The sequence below is a fragment of the Arachis hypogaea genome, chromosome 19, assembly GCF_003086295.3.
Source record: "Arachis hypogaea cultivar Tifrunner chromosome 19, arahy.Tifrunner.gnm2.J5K5, whole genome shotgun sequence".
Taxonomy (NCBI): Eukaryota; Viridiplantae; Streptophyta; class Magnoliopsida; order Fabales; family Fabaceae; genus Arachis; species Arachis hypogaea.
The window spans coordinates 626,288-639,584 of record NC_092054.1 but is presented as its reverse complement, the minus strand read 5'-3'; the positions used below and the strand labels follow the sequence as shown (position 1 = coordinate 639,584).

Sequence of the window (13,297 nt, the reverse complement as noted above, 5' to 3'; positions counted from 1 at the left end):
CCACTACGTTAAGACACCAAAAAAAAAAATCTCACTACGTTATTAACAGCATTTTTGTAAACTTCTGCCAACTCTTATTTATAATTGTGTTTAATGGAAGTGTTTTTGTGGATGTGTCTAATAAAAATATCTTTTTTATAGTTGTGTTTAATAGAAGTGTCTTTATAGATATATTTTCTGGATGTGTCTCTTTATATATATGTTTAAAATATAATAATTAATTATTATTGGCAATAAATTAGCAGATAATATGTTGGTACCCTATACTTTTCCATTTAATTATTATACATTTCTATACAAATACATATAGTATTTCATAAATTTCCAACGTGTATTTATATTAATTTTATTTCTAGAGCTAGACACCAAAAAATATATATATTTTAATGTATTGTTATTTTTTGTATACATATATTATATAATAATAATATGGTAATTGGGAAATAAAAAGCACATTGCATGATAATAAGAATTTACATGCATTATCGTTTCGGGTAATAACATTACTCTACACACCACATATATGAGCTTTTCGCACGCATTATAGTTTTTAGATAAATACGTTATGTTAAAAATATCATATGTGAAGTGATAATAACAAAATAACTTATTTAAGCCAATGAGTTATAGTTCAAATGATATAATCTCCCCATACTCAATTAAGAAGTTACAGGTTCGAGTCTCCTATCTTTAGTAAAAAAAAAAAAACTTTGTTTAAGTTAGCGGGTTTTTACAGAGAGCATGTAGTTCTGATTCCACAAAAAATGGATCGATCGAGTTAGATTTTTGAGAATCTAAGAAGTTATGTGCACCACACAGAAAGAGAGAGATATCCACAAGGGACAAAGTGGATGGACAAATATCTACGTGGACCAATGACATGTCTGAAGTTACCATGATTATCCAATAGAAAGCAACTTTTGGATTCGCCTATATCCACACCAGTCTCCCTATATTCTTGAGGCTTCAACTTACTTACAAGCTGCCATTTCCTTGATTGACTATTTTTGAGTGAGAGAGAATGGCGTCTAACACACTGATGAGTTCTACTATATCAGCTTTCCCGTCTCTTCTTTCTTCCTCAAAGTCAAGATTTGCCACTTCAATTCCAATCTCATGCTTTGGAAGCAATGTGTCTTCTCGCTTCTCCATGACTGCTGACTGGATGCCAGGCCAGCCTAGACCCCCTTACCTTGACGGTTCAGCTCCAGGGTATATACACATTCATTGATTCCACAATTCAGGTTTCGTCATATACATTCATGGTTCTAATTCCTGAGTTTGATGTGGTGTGTTTCAGTGACTTTGGATTTGACCCTCTTCGTCTTGGAGCAGTACCAGAGAATCTTGAGAGATTCAAGGAGTCAGAACTTATCCACTGCAGATGGGCTATGCTTGCTGTTGTAAGTCTCTCTTACTCTTAATCTTCCTTTCCCCTCTTTGTGATCTCTGTTATATAACCTTATAGAAGGGTTAGGCTGTGAGAACAGTAAGAAACAAGGACAAATATAAAAATAAAAGAAATTTAGAGAATAAACTATAATCTAAGTCAACTCAAGCCTACTCTTTGTATTTCTAGTTTTGAAATTCGACAAATTAGGATAGTGGGGTTATTTTTTCTTTTTTATAATAGACCTCCTGTTTTTTAATTAGTTGGTTCTAGTTGATTACATTCTTAGTTGATTATACTCTTAGTTGATTACACTCTTAGTTGGTTCTCTAGTGAAATAGGATAAAAAATAAATGTTTGGATGTGTTTGATTTTGTGTTAGAAGGAAGAGAAGGACGTTTGAGTGCATTGAACGCATGCATTCTGATCTCTTTTTGTTTGGATGTTTTTTTTTTAAATGCCAACGTGATTTTACGGACGTGCGTTTATAAGAAGTTAGAAATTGTAGCTTCCACGTTTAGATAATCACGTTAGGATTGAATTTATTTTGTTTTATCAATTCTACCTTTTACTTCTTTGCTTATAGTCCTTTTAGTATTCAAATATTTTAAATATATAATTATATTTTTTTATTAAATTTTTACTTTTGATTTTGTTTAAAATATCTAAATTAAAATGATAGAATAATATAAAAAATTTATTTAACTTGATGTCTATTTTAATAATTTTTTATCTAAAAGTAATTTTGAGTAGTATAATCCAAACAATATTTATTTTATTATAATCCATTTTTATATAAAGATTACCAAACATAAATCACTTTAACATAAACTTACTTTTCATCAAAATCAATTTTATGCAAACTCTCGTTTACAAACTGAAATCCAAACACACACAAAGTGTTTATATTGACAGAAAATTTATGTCTCTATACATAATATCTCTATTTATTTATGGCTTATCTGTCATAATTTTGTGGATCGTATCTCAGTACATGTAAACAAACGCAGCCTACAAGACCTTGAATTTTTGTTGTGTTTTGCAGCCAGGTATCTTGGTACCAGAGGCATTGGGCTTAGGAAATTGGGTGCAAGCTCAGGAATGGGCTGCGAAGCCCGGAGGGCAAGCAACCTACCTCGGAAACCCTGTTCCATGGGGCACCCTTCCCACAATTTTGGTGATTGAATTCCTTTCTATTGCCTTTGTGGAGCATCAAAGAAGCATGGAGAAAGACCCCGAGAAGAAGAAATACCCTGGTGGTGCCTTTGATCCTCTGGGATACTCTAAGGATCCTAAGAAGTTCCACGAATACAAAATCAAAGAAATCAAGAATGGTAACAACTTGATAACATTCTGTATTTTTTTCTTTGCTTGATGAATTGTAAACTGAGACAACTTTGTTTCCTGTTGGATATTTTTAGGACGTCTTGCTTTGTTGGCTTTTGTGGGATTCTGTGTGCAACAATCAGCATACCCTGGCACTGGACCATTGGAGAACTTGGCCACTCACTTGGCTGATCCATGGCACAACAACATTGGAAATATCATCATTCCCTTTTGAATTCAAAGATTTCTCTGCTCTTTTGTGCTGTACTTGTAATTAGAATTTAATTTGATATGATATGATATGTTTCAGAAGTCACAACTCATACTTCGTGATGAAACTTTTAAGCTCAAAGAGAATGATAATCAAATAAAAAGAAGCGAGAGATGGTGATAATTGACAACATATGAATCAAGTTAAAATGTGTGTATAACTGTACCCTTCCTTTTCTGTTGTAAAGTCTCAATATTTTCACCAAGCATCACCATCATCATCCTCATCTAAACGGTGATACTTTCAAACAAAGCTATCATAAATCTTCTTTGTTATTTGAGTCTAGTTGGAAACAGAATCTAAGGTTAACTAAGATCAAAGATTGCACAAGCAATGAAGAAATGAGATGTCAGATGTATGATCCATTCTGTTTTCAAACTAACTAATAGCAAACTTCTTTAACTAACTTGATTAAGGCCCAGTTTGGGTAACCAACTTAATTAAGCTCCTTTTGATAAAATAACTTAAACAATAAATGACTCTGTTAAATTGAACTTATAAATAAGTTATTTTGTGTTTGGATTTTTAACTGTAAAAGTACTTGTTTTATAGAAATGTGATGGAAAGTAGAAGTATTATGAGAGAAGTCATTTTTTTTTAACTTCTCTATAGGCTCCTAAATAGCTTCTTAGAAAGTTGCAATTTAGTTTTGAAAATTGCATCAGACATTAACATAAGTTAAAAGTTAAAAAAAGTTACTTCTAGAGTTTCCAAACGGACCTAAATAATAACTCTTAATAAGTAATAATGATATGAGTACAAAGTCATGTATAACAGCCGAAAAATAGAAATTAAAATGTGAAACAATTTAAAAAGAATGTAACCATATTAATCTTAATTCGACACGGGTTGAATATATCATCTTAAAATAATTCAAAATATACAAAAAAATTAGCTGCTAAATTATCTATTATGTAATTGTGTATATATATAGGAAAAGTCTAGGGGCCAGCAATTTTATTGTATTTTGACATGTAACCAGTATAGAAAGGTGAGCCATTGGATGAAATCTCACACCAATCTCACACCATCAAATCATCATTGATGGCTAGTTGATGGCTACCAATCACAAATGTTGTTGGCCCCTAGCATTGCTCATATATATACATTTATTATTTCACACAATTTTTTATATTTCGGATTCCACTATATATTTAAGCAAGTGGTTATGCATTTTCACATTTTCAGTTTAAACTAACCAAAGCCAAAGAGAGAAAAGGAAATGAGTATTTTGGTTTTGCCAAGTGTAACCACAAACCTATATAACTCATCAAATTCATACACACATTCTAAGGCCAAAACCAACAACGACCAAAACATTCGTAGAGACACAGACATCATCACACTCTTGCAACAGAACCGTAAAAACCTCAAACATGTCGAATCCATACACGGCAGAGCCATAAAGAAAGGAACAGAACAAGACCCTTTTGTTGTCTTCGAGCTTCTTCGGCTCTACTGCAAGCTCAACTCCATTGACCATGCCACCAAGCTCTTTCACAGCACTCACAATCCAAATGTGTACCTTTACACTTCCCTCATTGATGGGTTTGTCTCCTTTGGATCTTACTCTGCTGCCATTGGCTTGTATGGCCAAATGGGACACAACAATGTTTTGCCTGATAGCTACGTTGTTACTTCGGTGTTGAAAGCCTGCGTGCTTCAACGTGCTCTGAGATGTGGCAGGGAGGTCCATGGCCAGGTTTTGAAATCTGGATTGGGTTTGGATAGGTCCATAGTGTTGAAGCTTATTGAGTTATATGGGAAATGTGGCGAGGTGGAAGATGCTCGGAAGGTGTTTGATAAAATACCTGAAAGAGATGTTGTTGCGCGTACTGTCATGATGGCTTCATATTTCGATCATGGCATGGTTGAGGAGGCGATTGAGGTGTTCAATGGACTCAAGACTCAGGATACTGTTTGTTGGACTGCTATGATAGATGGGTTGGTGAGGAATGGGGAATTGAATAGGGGTTTGGAGATGTTTAGAGAAATGCAAGTGAAGGGCGTGGAGCCTAATGAAGTTACCTTTGTTTGTGTCTTGTCTGCGTGTTCGCAGTTGGGAGCCTTGGAGCTCGGCCGTTGGATTCACATGTACATGCACAAGTGCAATGTCAAGTTTAATCAGATTGTTGTTGGAGCACTGATCAACATGTACTCAAGGTGTGGTGATATTGATGAGGCACAATTATTGTTTGATGACATGAAAGTGAAAGATGTTTCAAGTTACAATTCCATGATCTGTGGATTGGCTTTGCATGGGATGAGCATTGAAGCGATCGAGTTGTTTAGGGAAATGCTTAAGCAGGGGCTTAGGCCCAACAGTATTACCTTTGTTGGCGTCTTGAATGCTTGCAGCCATGGTGGGTTGGTTGAGTTAGGATTTGAGATATTTCAATCAATGGAAACACTTCATGGGATCAAACCGCACATAGAACATCATGGATGCATGGTTGACATTCTTGGTAGGGTAGGTAGGCTTGAAGAGGCCTACAACTTCATTGAGAGAATGGGAGCACAACATGTTGATGATAAGATGCTCTGTGCTTTATTAAGCTCTTGTAAAATCCATAGAAACAGTGAGGTAGGAGAACAGGTTGCAAAACGTTTGAGTGAATGTTCTAAGATGGACTCTGGATCCTACATCATGCTGTCAAATTTCTATGCTTCATTGGGAAGATGGAACTTTGCTGCAGAATTTAGAGAAAAGATGGAAAAGGGAGGAATCTTGAAGGAACCAGGTTGTAGTTCCATTGAAGTTAATAATGTAATACATGAATTCCTCTCAGGGGATCTTAAACACCATGAGAGGAGAAGTATCTACCAAAAATTAGAGGAATTGAACTATTTGACAAAGTTGGAGGGTTATTCACCAGCAACAGAGGTGGCTTTACATGATATTGATGATAAGGAGAAGGAATTGGCTCTTGCAGTACATAGTGAGAGGCTTGCAATAAGCTATGGATTGATCTCAACTGAACCTCACACAACCTTGAGAGTTGTGAAAAATTTAAGGATCTGTGATGATTGCCATGCCATGATCAAGCTCATAGCGAAAATTACTAGCCGGAAAATCGTGGTTAGAGATCGCAATAGATTCCACCATTTTGAAAATGGACATTGTTCTTGTAAGGATTATTGGTGAGGGATGTTGATGTTACACATAGCACTTGCTAAACACACTGGAACATGTCTTCCAATTATGGTGAAAGAGAATTGAAGTTAGAGTCAAACCAAGAAAGAAACTAAGGATATGTTAATAGAATCAAGCGAGAATTCTTGGGAGGACAAGGTAGGATTCCTTTTCTTCCTTCAATTTCAATTTTAAGTATAAACTTGTGCCTTGTTTTGTTTGGCTCGGTTTGGTTTGTGTTTTTTGCATGCATGCATGCCAGAACTTTAATGTAATTAATAAGATGGTGAAATTTATACACGTAAAAGATTGTGAAAGTGAGTAATCACATAATTATTGTCTGTGAACAATGTACGAACGCAAATAATTTTAACTTTTTTGTTGTAGTGATGTAATAGCTTATAGCTATCTACCTCAATCACAATTTTGTCTTGCTTTCTGTTATCTGCACACATGAACATAGAGTAAGAGCATATTAGGACTCTATTATGTTATTTTCTTGGCCCACTTAACACATGGGATGTTAAATTGACTAGTTGTTCTATACTTGCATCCACACTAATAAAATAATAATAATCTCACCTCATATAATTAATAATCTATTATTATTATTATTATTATTATTATTATTATTATTATTATTATTATTATTATTATTATTCACTCAAATGATCTTATTCTTATGAGTGGCTCTTTGATCTTTGATTTTATTAAACTTGATAATTTTATTTTATATTATTTTCTTGTGAATTTCTAGTGCAAATTAAAGCGCTCACCCAATAAAATAGAATAAAATGAATGCTTCTAAGTTTTAACTAGAGTATGCATTAAATTTGAAGCTTCATGACAATCAAAATCAAAGAATATAAGTCAATTCATACTTTTTTTTTTTTAAGTAAAAAAAATCATAGAATCTCCAATCCAAATGGAGAATACTCATGAGGATGAAAGAAACACTCAAATTAAAACTATCACAACTATACACGATTCAATTCTATGATATAAATTTATGTAGCTTACCAACTCTCATTTTCTAATTTTATGACTATACAACAGATAATCATTTTTTTTATTATTAAACAACTGTCTATATTTTTTTTAATTTTTACTTATTATTACTCTAGTTCAACACTAATTTTCATGTTTGATTTAGTAATAAAAGAGTCATTAGTTGTTCGATAAGAAAACACAAATTTTCTCTTTAGCTATATATTCAATAATTAATTCTTTTATGGTTAATATTACTAATAAAATGAAATGTAATAATAATAATAATGAATAATACCGAAGGAAGTATTAGTAAACATAAATATTATAGTATATTTTTTAGAATATTATTATTATTATTAGGTTTAATTACTCTATTAGTTCCTATAATTTTACGAAATTTTTAATTAGATTCCTATACTTTTTTTTTTAATTGAATTTTTACATTTTTTTTTATTTGAGTCTATGTACTAAATTTTTTTTTAGTTGGGTCTTTGTACAATTAAGTTAATTACTATAAAGAGAAATTTAATTAAAAAAAATTTAATGCAAGAATTCAATTAAAAAAAAAAAAATTATAAGAACTAATAGAATAATTAAACCTTATTATTACTATTTTGTTTTTTCTTTTTTGGAATGATAGAAGAGATTTCATGAGCTTGCTAGCCTAGGTAGGGATAATAATGGAGCATATGAAAAAACAGAATAATTTGTACAGCTGTAACATTCACAGAGAGAGAATAAAGTTGTTATAAACAAATGAAACAAATGTTACTTACATTATTACATGTAAACATTCGTATGTATCTATATTTACAGTTGACAAATTAAAGAAACCTGCCATACAGCATTGCATCCACCACATACGTTATTAGGGTTTTTTAGGCAGAAGGAAAAAACAATAATAATAATATATTAATAAAAAAACAAACAGGAGAAAAAAAAAGAAAAAAAAAAGCTGAGCTGGCTAATACTACTAATAATAAAATTTAGCTAATATGTATTTTAAAAATACATAATAAATTTATCATTAACAAAATATTTTTTAATTTATAATTTTAATAGGTGTTTTTAGGTACAAAATAAATAAATTCATGATAATATTAATAATAATATTATAACAGTCGATTTCACGTAAAATTAATAGCTGAGCTGTTAGATAATTTAACTGATTTGACTAAATTTTTGTTTAACGTTCTCAACTATCAACTTCACGTGAAATCGACTGCACTGAATTTACACCATATTATAAAACAACAACAACAACAAAGCCTTGTCCCACTAAGTGGGGTCGGCTACATGAATCAAATGACGCCATTGTGCTCTGTCATTTATCATGTCTACAGAGAGACCGTTTACATGTAGATCTCATTTGACCATCCCATGGATGGTCTTCATAGGTCTTCCTCTGCCTTTCGCCCTTTGTCCATCTTCCATCTCATCCACCCTCCTGACTGGATATTTTATTGGTCTTCTTCTCACATGTCCAAACCACCCGAGACGCGATTCAATCATCTTTTTCATAATAGGTGCTACTCCAACTCTCTCGCTTACATCATTACACCATATTATAATGATGTGGAATATATGTAATGCAATGCAATTGAAAGCAAACAGGCTTTCGTTTCCTTGCTTTCTCCTCAAAAGGGGAGCAAAATTAAAGTATTCAGAGAGAGGGAACATGGTGATTGGTGATAATGCCAACACCCAACATCTGTGCTTTCTTTTTTCTAATGGAAAAATATGATGGAAATATATATATATAATTGCATTAATTATTAAAAAAAACACACACACATATTATATGAATAAATGATGTGTTTGATGATACCAATGGGGAAAGAGAGAGAGGTACAAGCAGAAGAACACAAGACTGCAGGAACTGAAGCATGCAGGCACAGGCATTAGGCATTAGGCAAATAATAATGGGGGCCAATGCCAATGAAATCTGACACCATGATTCCCACACTTGTTCCTTCCAACACTCTACACGATAAAGCTTCCATCCCCCAACTCTTTTTTTCATTTTTATTCCCTCTTTTCTCTCAATCCCTTTCTTAATCATTTACCATATTCTACCTATACACAATAATTCCCTATCATAACCCTACCTACTTACTTATATTATTCCTCTCTTCTCTTCAGTCTTCACGCTTCAACATCCCATACCCAATAGTCTTCACCTCCTTTTTGACTATTTTTTTATGTCCTTTCTCCTGTTGAAGCATAATGCATTAATTAACATTAATCTATGGTACACGGAGACTAACACGAATATAAGATATGATACGACATAATATAAAATATATTGACACACAAATTTTAAAATTTTATAAGACACGAAGACACGCATATATATAAAATATAAATTAATTTTTTAATATTTTATTTTAATTATATAAAATATTAAAAATATTTTTATTTTAATAAATAATAATATATATTATTTCTAAAATTATTTTAAAAATACATGTTAAAAATAAAGTTGAATATGCAGACACAGTAACTCAGAAAAATGTCCATATTTCATAGGTGTTAATTAAGGGAGTCACTTAAATAAAGACATCTAAAATGTTTTTTTTTAAAGATGTTTTTTATTAATTAAATTTAACACATATAATTGATTAAGTCGTGTTATTTTTGTCAAAATTAAGTTAGACAAATTAATTTAACAAAAAAAATAGTGAATCAAATCTTGAACCGGTCTAAATTAATATTATTTTTTATAGAAAATGACTACAATACTCTTATTATAGAAAATGACTAAAATACTCCTATTCTATATATATTAATTTTAAAATTTCTAAATCCTAACGACAGCTTCTTGAACGCTTAAATGGCTAATTTTTCCATCTATAAACGCAGAAGTGATTTTGGTTACAAAACCACGTTTACAAGAAGCAAGAATTTCTAGCTTCTACGTTGCACTAACTGGCTTTTAGCCATTGACATTTAATATTTATTTTTTTTTACCAACTTTATCCTTTATACATATTATTATATTATTTATAAATTTTTTATTATTTCTCTTTACATGAACTCTTTTTTTCTATTATTTATTATTTATATTTTTTATTAATTTTTTATTTGACATTATATATTTTTATAATGGTAATTTTTGTGCATTATATTTATTATTATTTTTTTATAATATAATTTATTGATCCCATTAAGTAAAATAAATTAAACAAAAAAATTAACCATAAATAATAATAATAGTAAAAAATTATAGCGTACTAAAAAAGAGTACTAAGAATACTAAAAATATATTATATAAAAACATATAAGAAAAAATATAAAAAAATTAAATATATATATAAAAAAATAACATTATAATTTAATGTCATGTCCTTTTTAGTAATTATCTATCTAAAAGTGATTTTAACTAATATTATCTAAACAATATTTATTTTATCAAAATTAATTTTAGTATAGAATTACCAAACATAAATTATGTTGACACAAACTTACTTATACCCAAAATCAATTTTATAAAATCATTTTTGTTCAAACTCCAGTTTGACTAACCACAATCCAAACACACACAGAGAAGTAAACGATTAGAATTTATGATTCTCAAAATTAATGTACACATAATAAGAGTATTTTAGTCATTTTTTATAATAAAGGTATTATAGTTATTTTTTATAAAAAATAATATTAATTTAGACTAATTCAAGATTTGATTCACTATTTTTTCGATCAAATTAATTTGTTTGGCCTAATTTTGACAAAAATAACATAGTTTAATTGATTATATGTGTTAAATTTTAGTTACTAAAAAACATTTAAAAAAAAGACGTTTTAGACGTCTTTATTTGAGTGATTTCCGTTAATTAATTAATTAATGACATAGCTTAGTTTCAAGCTTCTAAATATTATAGTTTAACTAAGCTTAAGCAAGTGTCGGAAGTTTAAATTTTACTTTATGTATATAATAATTTATTGACTAACGATAAATCTTTAGATAGAGCTCGATTAAATTCTTAGTTTGTCAGACGAAAAAATATCGTTAAAAAAAAAAAAACACTAGTCTCTTTTGACCAATGCTATTAGGTGCTCTTGTACATTTCCTTTGCTTGAATTAGCTTTCCTGCTAGGGTTTTATTACATACCCAAAATTTGTTGAATAATTCAAGTTAAATAAAATAAATTATATCTATTTAAATTTATTATTCTGTACTATAAAGATATTTGTAAGAAATTTTTAGTAGCATTCAGCATATTTTTTACTAACCAAATTAAATTTGAGTTGAAGAAGAGGCTACTACTTCAATCAATGTTAAAGCAAGTTTTTGGACTTATCAAGCATTTACAAAACACATATTTATAGGTAAATATAACAGGGAAAACAAGCTAATATTCAAATACAAGATTGATTGGTAAGATTAATTCATATGCTTTCACTTCTGAATGAATATGATAATCTCTTTTGAACTTTAATTAGATAACACTACATTTGAAATTATTATATTTTAAAAATATAATACCGATTGTATTTCTGTTACAAAGTATGACTATTTTCTATGTTATAATACTTAATAACACCTAACTTTATGAGATATCAATATATAATAATTTATCCAAATTAAAGTTATATGTTTCTCCTTTAAATTAGAGTAAACTACTATTTATTTGAATACTACAACTATAACTGTTATATAAAAGATATAAACTGTTATATTCATAAAAAAAATATTAGTTTGACAAAACTACTTAACGAACTATTTATTTTAAGATATGTTGTCAATAATTATACTAACTCAAACTTTTATGAATATAGAATTAATGTATATCTTACATAATTAAAATTGTTAGTGTTATATATATTGCTTCTCTTACACATACATGATACACCCATGCATAATCAGGAAAGTGTTACAAAACTTCAATGTTTTATCCTAGAAACAAAGTATAAGGACCAAATTAGTAATAGTTGATAATTGATTTTGTGATCAAATTTCCTAATTTATTCATCAGCAATGTCATAATAAATTTATTGTCAAAGTGTGATTTTTTTTTTCATTCTATATTTTTTAAGTAGGAAAAAAAACATATGAAAAATATATATAAAAGATGAATCTATTAAATCATAAAGCAGTTAAAGTAATTAATATGATTTATAAATAGCATCTGCTGTATGCTCTTTCTATGATAAACCAAATAATAATAAATAAAAAATATCCAATTAAACCATTGCTTATTTAGTTTAGGAGCTTTTAAAAGGATATAATTTTGATCTTATTCATCACTTATTTATACACTAATAATTATGATTTAAAATACAATAACAGCTACCTCTTGGATGAGTACGGAGAGTACGGGGAGATTATGTCATTTGAGCTATTACTTATTGGCGAGAAATTTGGAAAGATAGAAAACTCGAAGCCACAACCTCTTAATTGAGTACGTGGAGTCTATGCCATTTGAACTATTACTCATTGGCGAGCAGTAGTTGGGTAAACATAAAAAATAAAATAAAGTATACGGAAACATATGATGCCCAACAAGAAAAAGAAAGCACATTATGGTAATATTTATTTGCTTTATCTTGCTTTAGCTTTATTTTTATTTAAAGAAAGTTAAGTGATAGGAATCCATTATCCATGTCCTCCAAGCACTCTAAGACAAATTGAGTTCAGAGATGAGAAAGCAATGTTAGCTTTACGACCTAGAAAAGGAGATTTCAAACACCACAAAAGTTTAGCTTAGGAAATTGAGTGGTTAGTATGTAGCCTTACACACACCACTATTCTCTCTCTCTCTCTCTTCTCCATTACTTTCTTCCTTCCTTCCTTGACTACTTACTATTACTATATGGGGTCTCTCATTCTCTCTATATTTAGACCTTGGCTTCAATTCAGGGCGTCCACAACCCCACATCTTCCTCCGATCCTTTCCCTTTCAAAATCCACTCCATTAATTATTATGCAAAATTAATGGACCTTCTTTAATTCATTTTATTCTATAGTTTTCTTTCTAGGACTCTATATTCTTTTCATTATTATGACCTACATATATACATACATACACCTACCTACTCCCTCAATTAACTAGTTTAATTTTCCCCATCTATACTTTTACAGATCTTGATACTAATCTTCATTAATTCCTCCTTTCACTCCTTCTCTTCCGATCCTCACTCAAGAAGGAAATGAGAAATGATCTACGGTTTGATCATGATCATTAT

The 13,297-nt window shown here is 30.1% G+C and overlaps 2 protein-coding genes across 2 annotated transcripts; both read left to right on the top strand.

Moving 5' to 3' along the window:
• Nucleotides 1–505: 505 nt before the first annotated feature.
• LOC112752023 (chlorophyll a-b binding protein 6A, chloroplastic) lies at nt 506–3,119 on the top strand. Its single transcript, XM_025801390.2, has 4 exons — nt 506–1,212; nt 1,301–1,403; nt 2,436–2,724; nt 2,812–3,119. Exons 1-4 carry the CDS (start codon nt 1,022–1,024, stop codon nt 2,949–2,951), a joined length of 723 nt encoding a protein of 240 aa, XP_025657175.1. The 5' UTR covers nt 506–1,021; the 3' UTR covers nt 2,952–3,119.
• Nucleotides 3,120–3,914: 795 nt separating this feature from the next.
• LOC112752014 (putative pentatricopeptide repeat-containing protein At5g59200, chloroplastic) lies at nt 3,915–6,437 on the top strand. Its single transcript, XM_025801378.3, has one exon. It carries the CDS (start codon nt 4,210–4,212, stop codon nt 6,130–6,132), a length of 1,923 nt encoding a protein of 640 aa, XP_025657163.1. The 5' UTR covers nt 3,915–4,209; the 3' UTR covers nt 6,133–6,437.
• Nucleotides 6,438–13,297: the final 6,860 nt, after the last annotated feature.

Coding starts and splice junctions, on each gene's coding strand:
- LOC112752023 (XM_025801390.2), top strand. CDS start 1,022: ATGGCGTCTAACACACTGATGAGTTCTACTATATCAGCTTTCCCGTCT. Junction 1,404..2,435: donor GATGGGCTATGCTTGCTGTT/GTAAGTCTCTCT, acceptor TGTGTTTTGCAG/CCAGGTATCTTGGTACCAGA. Junction 2,725..2,811: donor AATCAAAGAAATCAAGAATG/GTAACAACTTGA, acceptor GGATATTTTTAG/GACGTCTTGCTTTGTTGGCT.
- LOC112752014 (XM_025801378.3), top strand. CDS start 4,210: ATGAGTATTTTGGTTTTGCCAAGTGTAACCACAAACCTATATAACTCA.